At 61.9% G+C, this 18,361-nt stretch overlaps 3 protein-coding genes and 1 long non-coding RNA gene across 5 annotated transcripts; 2 read left to right on the top strand and 2 right to left on the bottom strand.

Moving 5' to 3' along the window:
* The first annotated feature begins 1,776 nt into the window (after window positions 1-1,776).
* Window positions 1,777-2,607, top strand: PSPN (persephin). Its single transcript, XM_070058761.1, has 2 exons — window positions 1,777-2,079; window positions 2,168-2,607. The coding sequence occupies exons 1-2, from the start codon at window positions 1,929-1,931 to the stop codon at window positions 2,470-2,472; spliced, it is 456 nt and encodes a 151-aa protein (XP_069914862.1). The 5' UTR covers window positions 1,777-1,928; the 3' UTR covers window positions 2,473-2,607.
* Window positions 2,509-4,953, bottom strand: ALKBH7 (alkB homolog 7). Its single transcript, XM_070058760.1, has 4 exons — window positions 4,074-4,953; window positions 3,341-3,514; window positions 3,123-3,247; window positions 2,509-3,002 (listed from the first exon to the last, which is right to left on the bottom strand). Exons 1-4 carry the CDS (start codon window positions 4,275-4,277, stop codon window positions 2,843-2,845), a joined length of 663 nt encoding a protein of 220 aa, XP_069914861.1. The 5' UTR covers window positions 4,278-4,953; the 3' UTR covers window positions 2,509-2,842.
* LOC138845627 (uncharacterized) lies at window positions 4,523-5,341 on the top strand. The gene is made up of 2 exons (XR_011382828.1): window positions 4,523-4,662; window positions 4,951-5,341. It is a non-coding gene; the product is annotated as an uncharacterized lncRNA (long non-coding RNA).
* A 567-nt stretch (window positions 5,342-5,908) lies between these two features.
* Window positions 5,909-10,841, bottom strand: CLPP (caseinolytic mitochondrial matrix peptidase proteolytic subunit). Of its 2 annotated transcripts, XR_011382826.1 has the most exons (7): window positions 10,558-10,801; window positions 10,392-10,463; window positions 9,922-10,018; window positions 8,498-8,685; window positions 8,034-8,139; window positions 6,545-6,772; window positions 5,909-6,141 (listed from the first exon to the last, which is right to left on the bottom strand). XR_011382826.1 is itself a non-coding variant. In XM_070058759.1 (6 exons), exons 1-6 carry the CDS (start codon window positions 10,741-10,743, stop codon window positions 6,603-6,605), a joined length of 819 nt encoding a protein of 272 aa, XP_069914860.1. In that variant the 5' UTR covers window positions 10,744-10,841; the 3' UTR covers window positions 6,432-6,602. The 2 variants fall into 2 exon arrangements, 1 of the variants encoding a protein (XP_069914860.1); XM_070058759.1 differs by lacking the exon at window positions 5,909-6,141 and having other exon boundaries at window positions 6,432-6,772; window positions 10,558-10,841.
* Between the last annotated feature and the right edge of the window lie 7,520 nt (window positions 10,842-18,361).

Below are 18,361 nucleotides of genomic sequence, written 5' to 3'. Positions count from 1 at the left end.
CATGGGTGGGGACCCCACGTCCTCAGACCATCTGCTGCCTCCCCAGGCAGAGCGGTTGGGATGCCGGCGCCCTGGCCACGCGGCCCCTGTGACGGGGCCTGGACAGGGCGCCAGGGTCGTCGGGGATGGCCTTGGCTCCCCGCAGCTGCCCAGGGAGCGCCGTCGCCGGACCCCTACCCCCTCTCGCTGCTGGCCTGGGCTTTTGAGCGCTTCTTTCTACCCAGGGAGCTCTCCGGGGTCCCGATTTTCTGCCCCTGTGGTGGTTTTCTCAGGCAGGCATCACCACGGGCTCTGGCCAGGGGGATGGGACGGTCAGAGCGCTGGGCTGATACCATGGCCGGAAACGGGATTTGGCTGCAGCCGCTGCTGCTGAGCCTGGTTCCCGGTGACCCGGCCCGGGTGGGGAACGCAGGTGGAAAAGTCCCTGCCCAGCGAATGCCGGAGATGCCAGGCTAATTCCCAGGAATGTCCCCGTCCCGCCAGGCCTCTGTGCGCTGCCAGGAAGCGGCTCTCGCTGGCCCTGCCACGTGGACCGCGGTGTGACCCCGTGGCTAGGAGCGGGAGCCTGGGTCCCAGCCCCAGGCCTGTTTCCCTTGTGTGCGCCTGTCTCATTGGGGTACAGGACACGAGCCACCGTGGGGTGCGCCCTACGCCGGTCTCTGGTCCTGACTGGCACCTGACATGGCATTTCTTTTATTTGAACGTCGCTGAGGTTCTGTACTAAGATCCGCTGCGTCGTGGCGCGTGCCCCGGGATGGAGGTGGCCGCCGGCTCCCCGGTCATACAGCACAGCCAGCACCCCGGGAATCTCTTCTGGAGGTTGGCTTGGGTGGGGGTAGAGGGATGCGATTCCCAATCTACTGTTTACCGGTTTGAAAGGCACACACAAATGCCTCCAACAACCAGGGTTGGCCCAGGACGGAATCAGGGGCTCCATCCGGGGCTCCCACGTTGGGGGCGGGGCCCAGGCACTTGAGCCCTCACTGCTGCCTCCCAGGGTGCGCATGCGCAGGGAGCTGGCATTGGGAGGGGCGCCCAGACTCAAATCCAGCACTCTAGGTGGATGTGGCTGTCCCCAGCCATGTCTTAACCGCTAGCCCTGCACCTGCTCCTACCTCACCTGCCCTTTTTGGGTGGGCTGTAGCCCCTCTTCTGGTGGGTAGCAAACAAGCCACCTGCATTCCTTTGTGTCAAAAGCACCCAGCAGCCCCTCGGGGCTGGGTCTGCATGAGCACCGGTGGCCACGCAGGCCCGGGCGTGGAAGCCGCCAGAGTCCACGTTGCTGCTGCCTGTCGTGCTAGGTTCCTCCGGAAGCTCCCCTCGGGCCCTGAAGCTCCTGGACCCCAGGACCGGGCTGTGGTCAGGACGTGGGGCTCAGCTTGCCTTCCAGACAGGAGTCCTGGCCCCCACGACCCAGGGCCTCTCCCTTTTCCTGTTTTGACAGCGGCTTTGCCAGGCCCGGAGACAGGGCGCTGATGCCTTAATCCCCGAGGGGGTGGCAGCCATGATGGATGGGTACCCCACTGGCCCACCCACCCCAGCTGCCCTGCCTGGCGCATGTACTGGGGGCACCACCACCCTCCCAGGCACATGATATGGGGGCTCCCCGCCCGGGCAGGGATCCCACCCCGTCCCCCAACAGACAGCAGGTGGAGGGGGAACACCAATCACCGCCTGGGCTTGGCCCTGGCTGCCGCCACCACTCGTAAATCAGGGGGCGTCAGAAGTGGGTCTGTGGAATGTCTGGGTGGGGTGGGGGTGAGCCCTTAACCCTTCGGAGGGCAGGGGGCCTGGAGCAGTAGGAGCTGAAGCTGGGACCCAGGGGGGCGGGGCCGCAGCGGCCGGCAGCGAACAGGTTAGCTCCACAGCCCCGCAGGGCATAAATTCGGGACACGGGGGCCCCGGCCCGGGAGACCCTGCCTGTCGCGATGGCCACGGGACGAGCCCTGCTGGGCGCTCTGCTGCTGCTGTCCCTGCAGCTGGGCTGGGGCCCTGAGGCTCTGGGTGCCTCGGTGGCGGAAGAGACGTTGTCGCCCGAGCAGGCTGCGGATGCTGGAGGGAGCTGGACGCCCCCGCTGGGTAAGGAGCCCCCCGGCCACTCGTGTGGCTTCCCCGGCCCCGTCCTGCCCAGACCCTGTGCCCAGCAGCGTCCCCTTCTCTCCCACAGGTGCCCGCGTGCGCCGAGCCCCCGCCGGCCCGTGCCAGCTGTGGAGCCTGAGCCTGCCGGTGGCCGAGCTGGGCCTGGGCTTCGCCTCGGAGGAGAGGGTCATCTTCCGCTACTGCGCCGGCAGCTGCCCCCGCAGCGCCCGGACCCAGCACGGCCTGACGCTGGCCTGGCTGCAGGCCCAGGGCCGAGCCCACGGCGGGCCCTGCTGCCGGCCCACGCGCTACGCCGACGTGACCTTCCTTGACGACCGTCTCCGCTGGCAGCGGCTGCCCCAGCTCTCGGCGGCCGCCTGCGGCTGTGGCTGAGGCTCCAGCCGGTGCCCTGGGACCCGCGCGCGTGGATGGAGCTCGTCCGACTTATTTATTGGAGATGTGGGTGCCGACGGGACAGCATGGAAGGGGAGGCGGGCTGGGGCACCAGCAACCGACACAATAAAGGAAACTCGCTCTGCTGGCCCTGGGACTCACCCAGCCCGTGTGTGTGTGCGCGCCATGATGTCCGTCTCAGCTCTGCGCGGGGAGGCGCCACCCAGGGCCACCGCCTTCCCACACCTCCCCATCCCAGTGCCCTGAACACAGCCAGGGCGAGGATGCCCGCGTCGTCCATTCTCCAGTCTGATTCCCCAGTGTGGCCTCTGCGAGGAGCTGGCGCACAGGCCTGGGCGGGGGTGGGGGGTCAGCAGGCTGGCGGGGGCTCCCCCGGCCCCGTCCCCGGCCCCTCCGGGAGGGCGCGGCAGATCACCGAGATGCGCCGGCTTCGCGGAATCCGCCGCTCCCCAAAGAAAGAGTCTTCATCCCGCAGGATCTCGTGGGAGAAGTCATAGCGGGCCGAGCCCCTGCAGGAGGAAATGGGGTGAGGGCAGCCCCTGGCCTGGGTGCGCCCCGGGGCCCCGCGCAGGCTCTGGGGGGATGCTGGTGGGGCTCTGGTGGGGACCGGGCTCTGGAGCAGTCGGTACCTAAGGATGTAGAGGGAGCCAGGCTCCAGCAAGAGTTCCAGCCACTGCCCTGGCTCCTGGGTGTGCACCAGCCGCATGACGCTGGCAGAGAGCAGGGACAGGCCCGCGATGGTGGCTCCGCAGAACTGCAGGAGGGGCGCAGGACTGGGTCAGGCTGTGGCCTTGCTGCCCCTGGCCCCACCCCCTACCCACCCGGTCAGGCTCTGGCCTCCGCCCACCTTGACGCTGTCCACGTGGGGCTTGACGTAGCCCCGCGGCTCCAGGTCCAGCACGTGCACCGAGGGCAGCAGGGTCTGGCCAGGGCCAAAGGCCACCGCCTGCACACGCTGCAGGATGGCCCGGCTGGCCTCTGACCAGCGCGCCTTCTCCGTCTCCCGGAAGCCATGGATGGCCTGACAGAGGGCTGGGGGTCAAGCCTGGGCCTCTCGGGGGGAGCCCATCCGTGCCACGGCCATCACCCTATCTGGGTTTCAAGTGGGTACCCCGACCCCTGCCCCGGGCGCAACCGGGTCTGACCTCAGTGCTTTGAACCCACTCTCGCGGCTCGGATCCCCGGTCCCCAGTGCCGGCTCTGCCCACGAAGTCCCCTCTGCCCCTAAACGCTGACCCTTCCTCATCTTGCTCCACACCCGTTTCCGCCCCTAACCTTGGACCCAAACCCTCGGTTCCCAATCCGGCCTCCAGTGCCACTCCGACCCCGCCCCTGCCACTGCCCGGATCCCGGCCTCAATCCCGCCCTGGCCCCACCCACAGCCCAGGCCCCGCCCTCAGCTGCCCTAACCCGTGTTTGCCTCCAGCCCTGGCCCCGCCCCCGCCCCCGCCCGGGTCCCCGGCCTCAATTCCGCCTGGCCCCACCCACAGCCCAGGCCCCGCCCCAGCCGCTCTAACCCGGGTTTGCCCCCAGGACAGGCCCCGCCCCCGCCGTGGTCCCGCCCCTTCCGGCAGCCTCACCGCGTCCCAGTGATCGTATTCGTAGCGGCGGCGGCGCAGCTCGGGCTCCAGCTCACGGCTCAGCGTCTCCTCCTCGGCTGCGCTCAGGAAGCCCGGCCGCACCACGGCCGCATCCCGCAAGCGGCTCACCACGGCGGGGCTGGAACCCCGTACCCAGCCCGGCACGGGCAGCGTCCGCAAAGCCAGCCGCCCACTCCCGGCCATCGCTCAGGAGCCGGGTCGTGAAAGCGGCGGGCCTCGGGGTAACGCCCTCTCCCCAGAGCCATTGGCTGTGACTGCGCCGGGCCTCTTCAGCGATTGGCTTTCCGTGGAGTCCCGCCTCTCGCTCACGGCTACTGGCTGCTGCTCGCTCGCCCTTTCAAGCCATTGGCTTCCTCCAGAGCCCGCCTCCTCTCCTGCGCTATTGGTGCTATTGACCGCGGCCGCTAAGGCTATTGCCTATGCAGCAAGTCCGTCAGCGGCAGACCCTGACTCCGCCTCTTTTATCAGAGGTGGGAGGGTCCAACCCAGCGGGTGGACACCGGGACTGCGTGTTGGGTGCCGGGACTGGACTTGGCCTGGGAGCCAAGGTCATAGGATTTGAGCCAAGGTCAGGGTTATGGGGTTGGCCCCAGAGTAAGGGCAGGATACAGTTAGGGCGAGCTGAAGGGGTCAAAGGTACGAGGGTCAGAGGACTGATGTCAAGGTCACGATGATGGGGTGGGTCAAGTTTTTCGGGAGTTGGGGTCAAAGGTCAAAACGAGGTAGCATCCGTTTCCCTCTCAATATTATTCTGGTTTGAAAATGTCATTGTGGTTCTCTTTTTTTGACGATTCCTTGTTGCTTAGGCATGCCTAATGAAATATTTAGATTAAACAGGACCTGGGATTTGTTCTAGGGCGTGGATGGCGGGGAGAATCGGAAGCAGCCCCGGAGCTACCCTGCACCCACGCGGCGGCCTGGATGGAGCTCCTGGCTCCTGGCTGTGGCCTGGGAAGTCAACCAGTAGATGGAAGATCCTCCTCCCTCTCTGCCTTGAAAATAAAAAAATGGAAAAAAAAAAAAAAAAAAAAAAAAAAACCTAAACAGAAGCAGGCATGAATGGATTGTTGAACTGGCGGGATGGGCCCCCGGGGCTCCACTGTCCTCTTTTTCTCTGTGTATTTAGTGTTCACAGTGAACAGTTCAACAAATGTAACCAATGAATACAGCCCCCCAAACGCCCTGAATTCATTCGTTATATATAATTCATTTAAAAAAAAAAAACAACTATTTATTTGAAAAGCAAAGCAACAGAGAGAGAGCTCTTCCAACCACGGTCACTCCACAAACGGCTCCGAGAAGAGCCAGGGCTGGGCCAAGGCTGAAGCCGGGCGCCTGGAGCTCCATCTGGTGTCTCTCATGGGTGGCAGGGGCCCACGGGCTCCCGCACAGGCCATCTGTAACACAGCCTTTAAAACCCAGCTGGGGGCTGGCGCTGTGGCGTAGCGGGTAAAGCTGCCACCTGCAGCACCGGCATCCCATATGGGATCCCGGCTGCTCCACTTCCCATCCAGCTCTCTGCTGTGGCCTGGGAAAGCAGTGGAGGATGCCCAAGTCCTTGGGCTCCTGCACCCACATGGGAGACCCAGATGGAGCCCCTGGCTCCTGGCTTCGGATCGGCGCAGTCCTGGCCATTGCGGCCATCTGGGGAGTGAACCAGCGGATGGAAGACCTCTCTCTCTCTCTGTGTAACTCTTTCAAATAAATAAATAAAAATCTAATAACAACAACAAAAAACCAGCTGGAACCCAGGGGCTTCCCACTGATCTTTAGCTCCAAGTTCTCCACTTGCTGCTCAAGAATGAGTCAGGTTGTTTTTTAAAAGATTTATTTATTTATTTATTTCAAAGATACTGGGAAAGGGGGTTGGAGGGAAGGAGGGGGAGAGAGAGAGAGAGGGGTCTTCCATCCACTGGTTCACTCCCCAAATGGCCGCAACAGCCATAGCTGAGGGGACCCGAAGCTAGGAGCCAGGAGCTTCTTCTGGGTCTCCCCGGTGGGTGCACCTGGGCCGTTCTCTACTGCTTTCCCAGGCCACAGCAGGGAGCTGGATTGGAAGTGGAGCAGGCCAGGATGAGCTCGTTAACCCTACTTTTATTTGTTCTCTCCCATGGCCCCTGGCCTCTGCGTGGTTCCCCTCTCACGTCCAGCAGCCCTGCCCCAGGGCCTTTGCACTGGCTGTGCCCCCTGTTCTTTCCCAAGATACTGACCCTGGCCCACCTCCCCGCCTCAGCAAGGCTGTCCCTGACCCCACCCATAAAACCGGAACCCTCTCCCCTCCCTGCAGGTGGCTTTCCCTCTTCTCAGGGCCCCACAGGGAGGCGCTGCAGTCGCCCAGCAAAGACCACAAAGATTTAATTTAAAATCACAGTGTCTCGGGCCGGCCGCCTGCCAGTCGGGGCAGCCAGGAGTGCAAAGTCCCTTGCAGGCAGGCTCCGGGCTGCCCTCACCGGCAGCGTGGGGCCCCTCAGGTCCTCGGGTGGCGGGCTCTGTGCCGGTTTCACAGGCTCAGGGGCTGGTGGGGGCGGGAGGCTCCGTGGGCACCGCGGGCGGCTCCTTCTGCACCAGCTCGGGCTCGTCCTCGCCGTCCTGGGGAGGGTGGACCAGGACCTTGTCCAAGATGCCGAACTCCTGGGCCTCCATGGGGCTCATGTAGCGGTCCCTCTCCATGGCCGACTCTGCGGGACGGGGGAGGCAGCACACGGGTGCGTGAGAGGCCAGGCCCGGGCCCTGTGTCCCTTCCGCCCCCACCCCCAGGGGATGATGTCAGGAGGCGGGGCTTTGGGAGGTGACTGGGCCCTCGGTGTCTTGGCTCAAGGGGAGGCAGAGGCCAGGGGAGTGGGGAGCCCACACAGGCCAGCAGCAACCCTGCTGGGCCAGAAAGCCCCATGGGGTTGAAGCGGCAGAGCCTGTTGAGTGACAGGTCCCTGTCCTGCCGGGCCGCCCCTTCTCGGCCGGCTTCCCCATCAAGAACGTATCCATTTTATTATTATTTTTACCGACTTTTTAAAAATCCGACAGACAGCTCCAGTACACTGGTTCACTGCCCCTGGCACACACGGCCGTGACCGGAGCTGGGAGCTGCACGTGGCTCGTCCACACAGCCTGGCGGTAACCCAGGCGCGGGAGCCATCATGGCTGCATCCCGGGAAGCTGGGGTCGGGAGCCGGAGCCGGGTGCCCGGATGTGGCAGTGGGCACCTTACACGCCAGACCAGGTGACCCTCGCTGCTCTTTTCATTTCGCTTTGTGAAAAGGCTTCTTTAGATATAGTTAAAAGGCAGAGTGGCAGAGACAGGGAGGGAGCCAGAGAGAGGTCTCCCATCCACTGGTTCTCTCCCCGGACGCCTGGCACAGCCAGCAGCTGGGCCAGCCCGGATGCAGCAGGGATGGCCCAGGTGCTGGGCCCCTGCCACCCTGCGGGAGACCCGGATGCAGCTCCCAGCTCCTGATCCTAACAGATGGCCAGCACCTCTGCAGCTGGGACAGTGGGAGACGCACGGTGTCCACATTCTCCCATGAGCGTCTCCCACGCTGCCCTGCGTCCTGATACACCGTTAGCGCTCACTGCCCCCGGGAGTGCACGGCGCGGGCAACCCGCCAGGAACAGACCTGAGCCACTGGTTCCCCAACCGCATTGTTCAGGACCCTTGGTGACACCCGGGGCAGGGGACGCGCCACGGGCAACCTCCCTCGGTGTCCGGCCTCAGCCAATCCCGGCGGCCGCGCCCTCCCCGTGCCCCGCCCTGCGCAGGGCAGCAGCCTCCGCCCTCGCCCATCTGCTCCTGGGGGGGCGTCTGGGCTGCCACGGAACGCGAGCATCTTTTCTGACCCCCACCCCCCCACCCCGGGAATCTTGCTTCCTCCACGCCGGCTCAGGGCTTTCCACCGATTTCCACGCGGCTCTCCCGGGGATCCGGCCGGCGGGCGGGGCACGCACCGATCACCTGCAGGCTCTGCTTCGTGTGCTTGGCGTAAATGTTGTAGAGCTGTTTCTTCAACTTCATGATCTCCTCCGCCTGGATGGCGATGTCTGTGGCCTGGCCCTGGGCGACGTCCCGGGGCGGGGAGAGGACAGAGGGTGGGGTCAGCGGCACCCCTGCGCGGCTGCCCACCTTGACGTCCGAGCCCCTGCTGCCCAGGGACAAGCAGTGGCTCCCAGGGCTCACGAATCCCAGGGGGTGGCAGATCCGCCCCCCAAGTCCAGACCCAGCCCCCAGGGCCTCACCCCTGCGCCTGATGAGCCCGGGGCCAAATAATGGCTCAGCAGAGCGAGACTCCTCCCCGCGGTCCCGCGCGGGTCCCCCTCCCTCCTGCTGGACGCGTGTGGCCGGGCCCTCTCCTCTGCCCTGACAGCCGCCCCGGCCCTCCCCCAGCCTGGACCCCTGCCACAGTGGCACTCACCCGGGCGCCCCCAGAGGGCTGGTGGATCATGATGCGGGAGTTGGGGAGCGAGTGGCGCATGCCGGGGCTGCCGGCGGCAAGCAGCAGGGAGCCCATGCTGGCGGCCTGGCCCACGCACCACGTGCAGATGGGGTTCAGGATGTACTGCATCGTGTCGTAGATGGCCAGGCCTGCGGTCACCACACCGCCTGCGGCCAGAGGGGTGGGGGTGGGGGGATGGTGGTGGTGAGGGGCCCGGCCAGCTCCTCCTCCTCCCTTTCCCTAGCCCACCCCCACCCCAGCCCTTGAAAGCAGGGCTCACAAATGTTTCGAGAAGGCTGGCACGGCAGATAAGATTCTGCCTGGGACACCCACATCCTCCACCCAGTGCCTGGGTTCGAATCCTGGCTCTGCTCCCTGCTAATGCACACCTTGGGGGGCAGCAGGTGCCTCCCACGGGGGAGACCTGGACTGAGATCCGGGCTGCTGCAGGCGTCTGGGGAGGGAACCAGTGGACGAGAGCTCAAATAATGTTTTGTTTTGTTTTGCTCTTAAAAGCCTGGCATAGGTAGGGCTCCAACTGTGGTCATTTATCTTTTTTTTTTTTTTTGACAGGCAGAGTGGACAGTGAGAGAGAGAGACAGAGAGAAAGGTCTTCCTTTGCCGTTGGTTCACCCTCCAATGGCCACCATGGCTGGCGCACTGCGGCTGGCGCACCGCGCTGATCCGAAGGCAGGAGCCAGGTGCTTCTCCTGGTCTCCCATGGGGTGCAGGGCCCAAGCACCTGGGCCATCCTCCACTGCACTCCCTGGCCACAGCAGAGGGCTGGCCTGGAAGAGGGGCAACCGGGACAGAATCCAGCGCCCCGACCGGGACTAGAACCCGGTGTGCCGGCGCCGCTAGGCGGAGGATTAGCCTAGTGAGCCGCAGCGCCGGCCCTCGTTTATCTTTTTTTGGGAAGGGAGACATCAACCGAGCGATGCTGACCGGGTCGAGTGGGTAACACAGGATGTGGGGTCACTCCGCTGCTGGCCTGTGAACCTACTCATTTATTTACTTATTCCTAAAGATCGCTTATTTTATTTAAGGGGAGACTGACTCCCCTGGGATATTGTCCATCCACTGGTTCATTCCCCAAATGGCCACAACGGCTGGGCACCCAGAACTCCATCGGGGTCTCCCACGTAGCCGGCAGACACCCAAGCACCCGGGCCGTCTTCTGCCGCCTTCCTCGGACTCAGACTGGCACTCTGGTAGGGGACCAGTGCGGCAGGTGGCAGCTCAGCTCACTGTCACAACGCCATGGGTACCTCCCAGGGGCTTTCAGGGCCATTCTGGGATTCTGAGGAAAGTCCGCACCTCTTCCCCAGAGAGAGGACATCCCTGGCCCGGGGTCTTGGTCCCCGGAGTCACCCAGCGGCGTCCTGGGGGGGCGCGCTGCTCACCGGGGCTGTTGATGTACATGTGGATGGGCTTCTTGTTGCTTTCGGACTGCAGGAAGAGGAGCTGCGCGATGACCAGGCTGGCCACGCTGTCATCGATCTGCAGGGGTCCCCAGATGGGTTGTAAGAGGGAGGGCGTTGGGGGGCCCAGGGGAGGGGTCCAGGGCCCAGGGAGGCATCGGGACGGGGCCCCGGGGGGGTGTGGGGCGCAGGAAGGCGAATGGCAGGCCGCAGGCAGGAAAGGGGGACAGGGCCTGGAACCCAGGGGTGAGGGGGCGCGCTGGGGACCCGAGAGGGGCCGAGAGGGCTTGGGGAGGGGTCAGCAGGGCACCAGCAGGACTCAGAGGAAGGAAGAGGGTTGGAGGGGAGGGGAGGGGCCGGGTCCAGAGCGGAGCCCCCCACCCCGAGGGCCAAAGGGGAGAGGTCAGGGGTCGGGACCAGCTCAGCGGGTGGCCCCGGCGCGGCGCGCTCACCGGGCCCATGACGCACACGATGCGCTCCCGCAGCAGCCGCGAGTAGATGTCGTAGGCGCGCTCGCCGCGACCCTGGGCCAGAAAGATGGCGGTGAGGGGTCGGGGGGCCGGCCGTCCCCCCTGAGCCCCGAGCCCTCGGGCCGTGTCCCCGCGGGGGCCGCGCTACCGTTTGCTCCACCACTATGGGGATGAGCGGAAGAGCCCGGGCCGCCGTCGCGTGCAGGCTTCGCCGCGGGACGAGGTCGCTCTCAGGCGTCCGCTGCGAGGGGAAACGAGCGGCGAGGAGGGGCCCCAGCGTGGGGCACCTGCCTGCCACCACCCGGGACCCCCCCACCAAGATTCCCGGCCACATGCCGCCGCGCGTCCGTCTCGGCTTCCGTCCGATGGCGGGACTACAACTCCCGGCGTGCTATGCGCCCGCGGAGCGCCGTTTAGCGCTGGACCCGCCCACTTCCGGGAAAAGCAGCGCGGGCCCGGGGAGGGGCCATGCCGGGGGCGGAGCCAACAGGGGGCGGAGCTAGATGCGGAAGCGGCGCCTCTGCGGAAGTAAAGAACTCCCAAGGCCGCACGTTCGCGTCCCGGTCTTGACAGATTGGTCAGCTTTTTTTTTTTTTTTTTTTCACTCTTTGCTTTGGCTTTAAAAAGTCAGCTCCAATGTGCCGACAGCTTGTCTTGGCCTTGACGTCCCGGACTGGACTGAGCCAGGGCCCCGGCTTCCCAAGACTTCTGGTAGGGCCTCGTCCTACAGAGACCACCACCGGCGTTCGGGGTCGCCTGCGGGGCAGGTGCGGGAGAGCTGGCGCCCAGCCCGGGGCCTTGAAGCACGGAGGGTTTTGTTAGCCAGGGAAGAGAATGGGTGCGGGGCGGCAGCAGGCAGAGTCCTCGCCACTTCTGGGGTGTCCCTGCCTCTCCGCCTTCCCCGCCCCTAAGCCCAGCGCCCCTTTTGCTTTGAACCTTGATTTATTTGAAAGGCGTAGTGAAAGGGGCAGGGCGAGACAGAGCTTCAGTCCGCCAGTTCACTCCCCAAATGCCTGCAGTGTGGCCAGCTGGGACCCTGGAGCTCAGTCTGCATTAGCTCCTTAGCTCCGGCCATTGGGGGGGTGACCAACGGATGGAAGACCTCTCTCTCTCTCTCTCTCTCTCTCTGTAAATCTGCCTTTCAAATAAATCAATCTTTTTTTAAAAGATTGATTTATTTATTTGAAAGTCATAGTTACACAGAGAGAGGAGAGGCAGAGAGAGAGAGAGCAGGAAGCTGGATCAGAAGCGGAGCAGCCGGGACTTGAACTGGTGCACACATGGGATGCTGGTGTTGCAGGCTGGGGCTTTATCCCGCTGCGCCACAGCACCAGCCCCCCTGTATTAGCTCCTGATGTGAGTTAGTTTTGTTGCGTTACCTTGGGGACCAGGGGGCCCAAGAACTCCTCCCAGAAGAGAGTCTCTTTGAAGTGGGTTTTGTCGTATACTTAGGAGTTCACCCAGCACCCAGTGCCCAAGCGCTGGGCTCTCACTGAGCTCCATGGCATCAGCCCCGAGGAAGGTGGGTGTTGGGGAGGGGAACACAGAGTCTCACTCCCAGCCTGATACCATCAAGGACAGGACAGAGGGAAACACACGGAGGCAGAAGAGTCTAGAACATTCCTTGAAGGCAACCAAGGCACAAGAGAGGGCCAGATGCGGGCTAATGGCTGCAAGCAGGGCCTCCATGCGGGGAGCCGACGGCGCCCGGCTGTCTGGAAATTAACCTTTATCTCTACTTTCCCTGGCTGGGGTGGGGGTGGGAGGGCAGTGCTGTCCCAGTTTCTGCTGTGAGGTAGGCAGGTGGCCCAGCCTGTCCCCAGCTGCTGCCCTGCCCTGGGGAGAAAGGCGGGGCGCCAGCTGCCCCCACAGCCCCTCCCACTTGGTGCTTCCCCACCCCGCCCCCCGCCTCCCCAGCCGTAGTGAGCTGGCTTTTCCATCACTCCCTAAAGAGCGTCCCAGCATCCCCTGCTCCGTCCCACCCCAGCCACGGTGCTGGGCCTCCGGGTGCAGACGCACGCAGCTCAGTCGGCCGCCCAGCGTCGGCTTTGTGCTGCCCACGTCCAGCTCCTCCCCAGAGTGTGCATTTCAGCTCAGACACATTTCCTCCTGGTTGAGCTAGTACCGTCCACCTGTCCAGGAAGGTTCGCTTTGCACGTCTGCACGTTAGCACTACCCGAAACTATGACGGCAGAGGTTTTGAAAGGCGAGAGAGAGAGATAGAGAGAGAGAGGATCTTCCATCCACTGGTTCACTCCCCAAGTGCCCGCAATGGCCAGGGCTGAGCCAGGCTGAAGCCAGGAGCTCCATCAGGGTCTCCCACATGGAAACAGGGTTCCAAGCACCTGGGCTGTCTTCCGCTGCTTTCCCAGGCCAGTAGCAGGGAGCTGGATCAGAAGTGGAGCAGCCGGGACTTGGAACCTGCGCTTAAGCTGTCTTACACGGTGTCTGGGTACACGAATGTGAAAGTGTTAGGAGCTGATACCCTTACTTTCAGCCGCGGCCTTTGGTATTCGCTGTTCTCTTTGAGCTCATTTTAGTCCGTTGCACTTCAGTTAGGGCTGGAGAGCGCTTTGTGGGGGAGGGGAGTGCCTTGTGCTCCCTGGGGTGCTGAGCAGGATCGGGAACCTCCCCCCACTGTGGAAACAACCAAAGATGTCTCAGACCAGCTCCCTCCAGGGGGCAGCCTTGCTCCCAGCTAAGAACCGCTGACAAAGTGGGAGGGACCTGAAATTTTAAAATAATAGTATTAATAGGGGCCGGTGCTGTGGCGCAGTGGGTAAGGCCGCCGCTTGCAGTGCCAGCATCCCATATGGATGCCGGTTCAAGACCCGGCTGCTCCACTTCCCATCCAGCTCTCTGCTCTGGCCTGGGAAAGCAGTGGACGATGGCCCAAGTGCTTGGGCCCCTGCACCCATGTGGGAGACCTGGAGGAAGCTCCTGGCTCCTGGCTTCGGATCGGCACAGCTCCAGCCATTGTGGCCATCTGGGGAGTGAACCAGTGGATGGAAGATCCTCTCTCTCTCTCTCTCTCTCTCTCTCTCTGCCTCTCCTTCTCTCTCTGTGTGTAACTCCAACTTTCAAATAAATAACTCTTTTTTAAAAAGTATTAATAATAAAAGCAACTTGGGAAGAGTGTCCAGCACATGGTAAAGTTCTCTCTCTCTCTCTCTCTCTCGATAGATAGATAGATAGATAGATTTTAAAGAGTTTTATTTATTTATTTGAAAGTCAGAGTTACACACAGACAGAGTATAGGCAGAGAGAGAAAGGTCTTCCATCCAATGGTTCACTCTTCAATTGGCCGCAACAGCCGGAGCTGTGCCGATCTGAAGCCAGGAGCCAGGAGCTTCCTCCAGGTCTCCCACGTGGGTACAGGGGCCCAAGCACTTGGGCATCTTCTACTGCTTCCCCAGGCCATGGCAGAGAGCTGGATCAGCAGTGAAGCAGCTGTGTCTTGAACCGGCGTCCATATGGGATGCCGGTACTGCAGGCAGTGGCTTTACCCACAATGCCACTGTGCTGGCCCCTCTCTCTATATTTTTAATTTTCTTACTTGAGAGGCAGAGAGACAGACACAGAGAGAGCACCTGCCCCCATCTGCTGGTTCACACCCCACCTGTCCACTGCCACAGCCACAGCTGGGCCAGGCAGAGGCCCGGAGCCCACGTTTCAATCCTGGTCTCCCACGTGGGAGGTGGGAACCCAGGTCCTTGAGCCATCCCTGCTGCCTTCCAGGGTGTGCATTAACAGGGAGCTGGGAATCGAACCCAGGGCCTCCTGCATGGGCTGCATGTGTCCAACCCCTGTGCCCAGTGCCTGGCCCTGAGCCCCAGAGGTACATACTCTGGGTCTGAGTCCCAGCTCTGCCTCTCGACTCCGGTTTCCTGCCCACCCTGGGAGGCAGCAGTGAGGGCTCCAGTACTTGGGCCATCTGCGTCGAGTTCCCGGCTCAGGCCTTCGACCCCTGGGCGGGCCCCATTGTGGGTGTTTCAGGGAGGGGACCAGTGGGTAGGAGCTCTGTCTGCCTCGCTCAAAATTAACAGACAGAGACTGGGCTCAGAGGACAGTGCCGTAGGAGGTCCCAGTCACCGGGGGGGGGGCACTGCCACCAGCATCCTACAAGGAGTGGGATGTCAAACCCCCCCCCCCACGCCCCGAAAGAGTGGTTGGATCTTGGAGAAGCAAATTTCCAGAGACAGGGCCGGTGCCGCGGCTCACTAGGCTAATCCTCCACCTTGCGGCGCCGGCACACCGGGTTCTAGTCCCGGTCGGGGCGCCGGATTCTGTCCCGGTTGCCCCTCTTCCAGGCCAGCCCTCTGCTGTGGCCCGGGAGTGCAGTGGAGGATGGCCCAGGTGCTTGGGCCCTGCACCCCATGGGAGACCAGGAAAAGCACCTGGCTCCTGGCTCCTGCCATCGGATCAGCGCGGTGCGCTGGCCGCAGCGTGCCGGCCGCGGCGGCCATTGGAGGGTGAACCAACGGCAAAAGGAAGACCTTTCTCTCTGTCTCTCTCTCTCACTGTCCACTCTGCCTATCAAAAAAATTAAAAAAAAAAAAAATTTCCAGAGACAGAAGCCATGACTGCTCTGACTTGGCTGTGTGCCGTGTCTCCCCCCCCGCAGAGGTTCAAGTGTCAAAGTCTTGGCCCCACCATGGCGCTACCGGGAGGTGGTGGGGAGCCATCAGGATATGGGATCTGGGAGGAGGTCCAGAGGCCGTCGGGATGCTGCCCTTGGGAAGTCATTCGCGTGGCGGGTTATCTTAAAGGAGCAGGCCTCGGGTGGGTGTTTCCTGCAGTGCCTAAACCTATATCTGCCGTTGGAGGAGGGCCTGGGTTCGAATCCTGGCTCTGCCCCTGACGCCAGCTTCCTGCCGCTGCACACCCTGGATGAGCAGGTGATGGTGGCTTAGGTACTTGAGTCCCTGCCACCCAGACTAAGTTGCTAGCGCCTGGCTTCGCGCCCTGGCCTGCCCCCAGCTGTTGTGGACATTTGGGGAGTGAAATAGCAAACGAGAGGTCTGTCTGAGAGATACCATGTTAAACAAAGGCGTCTCCTGTAGTCCAGAACGTTGAAAGATGAGTGACTGCAAGGGGCCAGTGTGGCCTCACCCCGTCCTCTCTCTGCTCCTGGTTCCAGCTGGCGCCTGCCACCGCTCCCTGCCGCAGCCCAGGGCCAGCGCCCTGCAGACCTCCCAAACTGGGAGCCCCTGAGACCTCTCCTTCGTAATCGCTCCTGGAGACACCCAGCTGACGAACGCCGTCATCAACTTTTTCCATGGGGGGACACAGGGACAAGCAAGTGAGGCTGTTCCGGGAGGCGGGGCGTGGTGGCGCAGAGGAGGGGCGTGTCAAAGGCTCAGGGCCGGCTGGCTGGGGATGACAAGCGTCCACCACGTTGCGTCCTGTGTTCACTGAGGATGGCTTGTTGCTGTCAGCGTTAAGTGGCTCATTCAGGGACGGACTGGATATGGTGGGGGCACTTTAAAGTTGTTCAAGATTTATTTATTCATTCAAAAGGCAGAGTGATGGGGAGAGAGAGAGAGAGAGAGAGGTCTTCCATCCGCAGGTTCACTCCCCAAATGGCCACGATGGTTGGGACTGAGCCAGGCTGAAGCCAGGAGCCGGGAGCCCCATCTGGGTCTCCCACGTGGGCGCGTGGATCCAACGACTTTCCCAGGCGCGTCAGCAGGGAGCCGGGTTGGAAGCAGAGCAGCCAGGACTGGAACTGCTGCTCAACACTAAGATCTAATGATGCAGCAGTCCAAGTACTTCAATTATTATTTTTTTGCTTTGAAATTTAGAAACACATTTTATTTGAAATCTGAAATACATTTCCTGAAAACATCAGCTTCTCCAGAGAAACACGACCACACAATAATGCATTCCTGATCTCATGTTAGAACACGCATTAGAAAAAAAAAGAAAAAAGAAAAAAAGAAAGAACACACATTAGACCCAAATACAGACATAGTGAACAGAGGCCTCGCTGTGGCACAGCAGACAAGGTGCCGGCATCCCGTGTGGGCGCTGGTTTGAGTCCTGGCTGCTCCACTTCCCATCCAGCTCTCTGCTGTGGCCTGGGAGAGCAGTAGAAGATGGCCCAAGTGCTGGGGCTCCGGCATCCGCATGGGAGACCAGGAGGAAGCTCTGGCCATTGCAGCCATTTGGGGAGTGAACCAGTGGATGGAAGACCTCTCTCTCTCTCTCTCTAACTCTGTCTTTCAAATAAATAAATAAATCTTTTTTTTTGAAAAAAGCATCAATTCTATAAGAAAAAGACTAAGAACAAAAAGAAGCACTTTTTATTGATTTGCTTTTCTCTCTATTTGAAGGGAGGAAGAGAGAGAGAGAGAGAAGAAGAGAAAGACAGAGACCTTCCATCTACTGGTTCACTCCCAGATAACCCCACAATGGCCAGAGCTGGGCCAGACCAAAGCCAGGAGCCAGGAGCTCCATCTGGGTCTCCCATGTGGGTGGCAGGGACCCAGTATTGGAGCCATCACGGCTGCCTCCCAGGGTTTATATTAGCAGGAAGCTGGACTTGGAAGCGGAGGAGCTGGGACTCGAACCAGCACTCGGATGTGGGATGCAGGCAGCGGCTTGACTGCTGTGCCACACGCCTGTCCCTCCCTCCCTCCCCCACTTCCATCCTCCCTTCCTCCATCCCTCCCTCCCTTCCTTCCCTAGATATATTTGAAAGCAAGAGGGAGCGAGGGAGAGAGATCCTCCACCTGCTGGTTCACTCCCCAAACAGCCACAGCAGCTGGGGCTGGGTCAGGCCAAAGCCAGGAGCCAGGAACTCAACCCGGGTCTCCCGTGTAGGTGGCAGGAACCCATGCACTTGGGTCATCACTGCCACCTCCCAAGCGTATTAGCAGGGGGCTGGAACGGAAGTGGAGCAGCCGGGGCTTGAGCCAGTGCTCCGGTACGGGGAGACCGGCAGCGTGAGCAGCGGCTTAACCTACCGCAATCCCAGCGTTGGCCGCACACTGTTTTTTGCTGATGCGGGAAGAGTTCCATGATGTCATGGCAACAGTTTCTGCCATGTAGCATCTACAAAGTAAGCACACACAGCCGTGCGGGTCAGTAATTGGTTTACGTGGTGTCCCCCTGGGTCACCGTCGCCCCATTCCACGCTGAGACCCTTCTCTTACATTCCCACTCTTTCTGCACCCTCTGCCCCCACCTGCCTCTGAATTTGATTCCTCTGCTGAGAGACACAGACAGGTGGAGAGATCGTCCATCCCCTGGCTCACTCCCCAAATACTTGCAACAGCCAGGGCTGGGCAAGAACAAAGCCAGGAGCCAGGAGCTCCGTCCAGGTCTCCCACGTGGGTGCAGGGGCCCAAGTATTAGAACCATCACTGCTGCTCCTAGGGTGCAGATTAGCAGGGAGCTGGGATCTGGAGCCAGGCACTGGACCCCGGCACTCTGGTGGGAGATATGGGTGTCTTGACTGCTGGACGCCCACCCTGATGTGCTTTCTAAGGGGTAAGACACACTGAAACCTTGCGGTCCATCTGGTAGACCAAACCTTTTATTACCCAGTGTTTACGGGAGGGACACAGCAAAGCGTATTAGGCAAACCTTGTGGTTTTCAAGGCTTTAGTTATGGGGGTTTGTGTGCCAGCTGTGGAATCACAACTCTCTTGCCTTCAAATCTCCTTTATAAAATTAGGCCGGTGCCGCGGCTCAATAGACTAATCCTCCGCCTTGCGGCGCCGGCACACCGGGTTCTAGTCCCGGTCGGGGCGCCGGATTCTGTCCCGGCTGCCCCTCTTCCAGGCCAGCTCTCTGCTGTGGCCAGGGAGTGCAGTGGAGGATGGCCCAAGTACTTGGGCCCTGCACCCCATGGGAGACCAGGATAAGTACCTGGCTCCTGCCATCGGATCAACGCGGTGCACCGGCCACAGTGCACTGGCCGCGGCGGCCATTGGAGGGTGAATCAA

The sequence above is a fragment of the Oryctolagus cuniculus genome, chromosome 16 (assembly GCF_964237555.1).
Source record: "Oryctolagus cuniculus chromosome 16, mOryCun1.1, whole genome shotgun sequence".
Classification (NCBI taxonomy): Eukaryota; Metazoa; Chordata; class Mammalia; order Lagomorpha; family Leporidae; genus Oryctolagus; species Oryctolagus cuniculus.
This window is presented reverse-complemented; position numbering and strand designations above follow the sequence as displayed.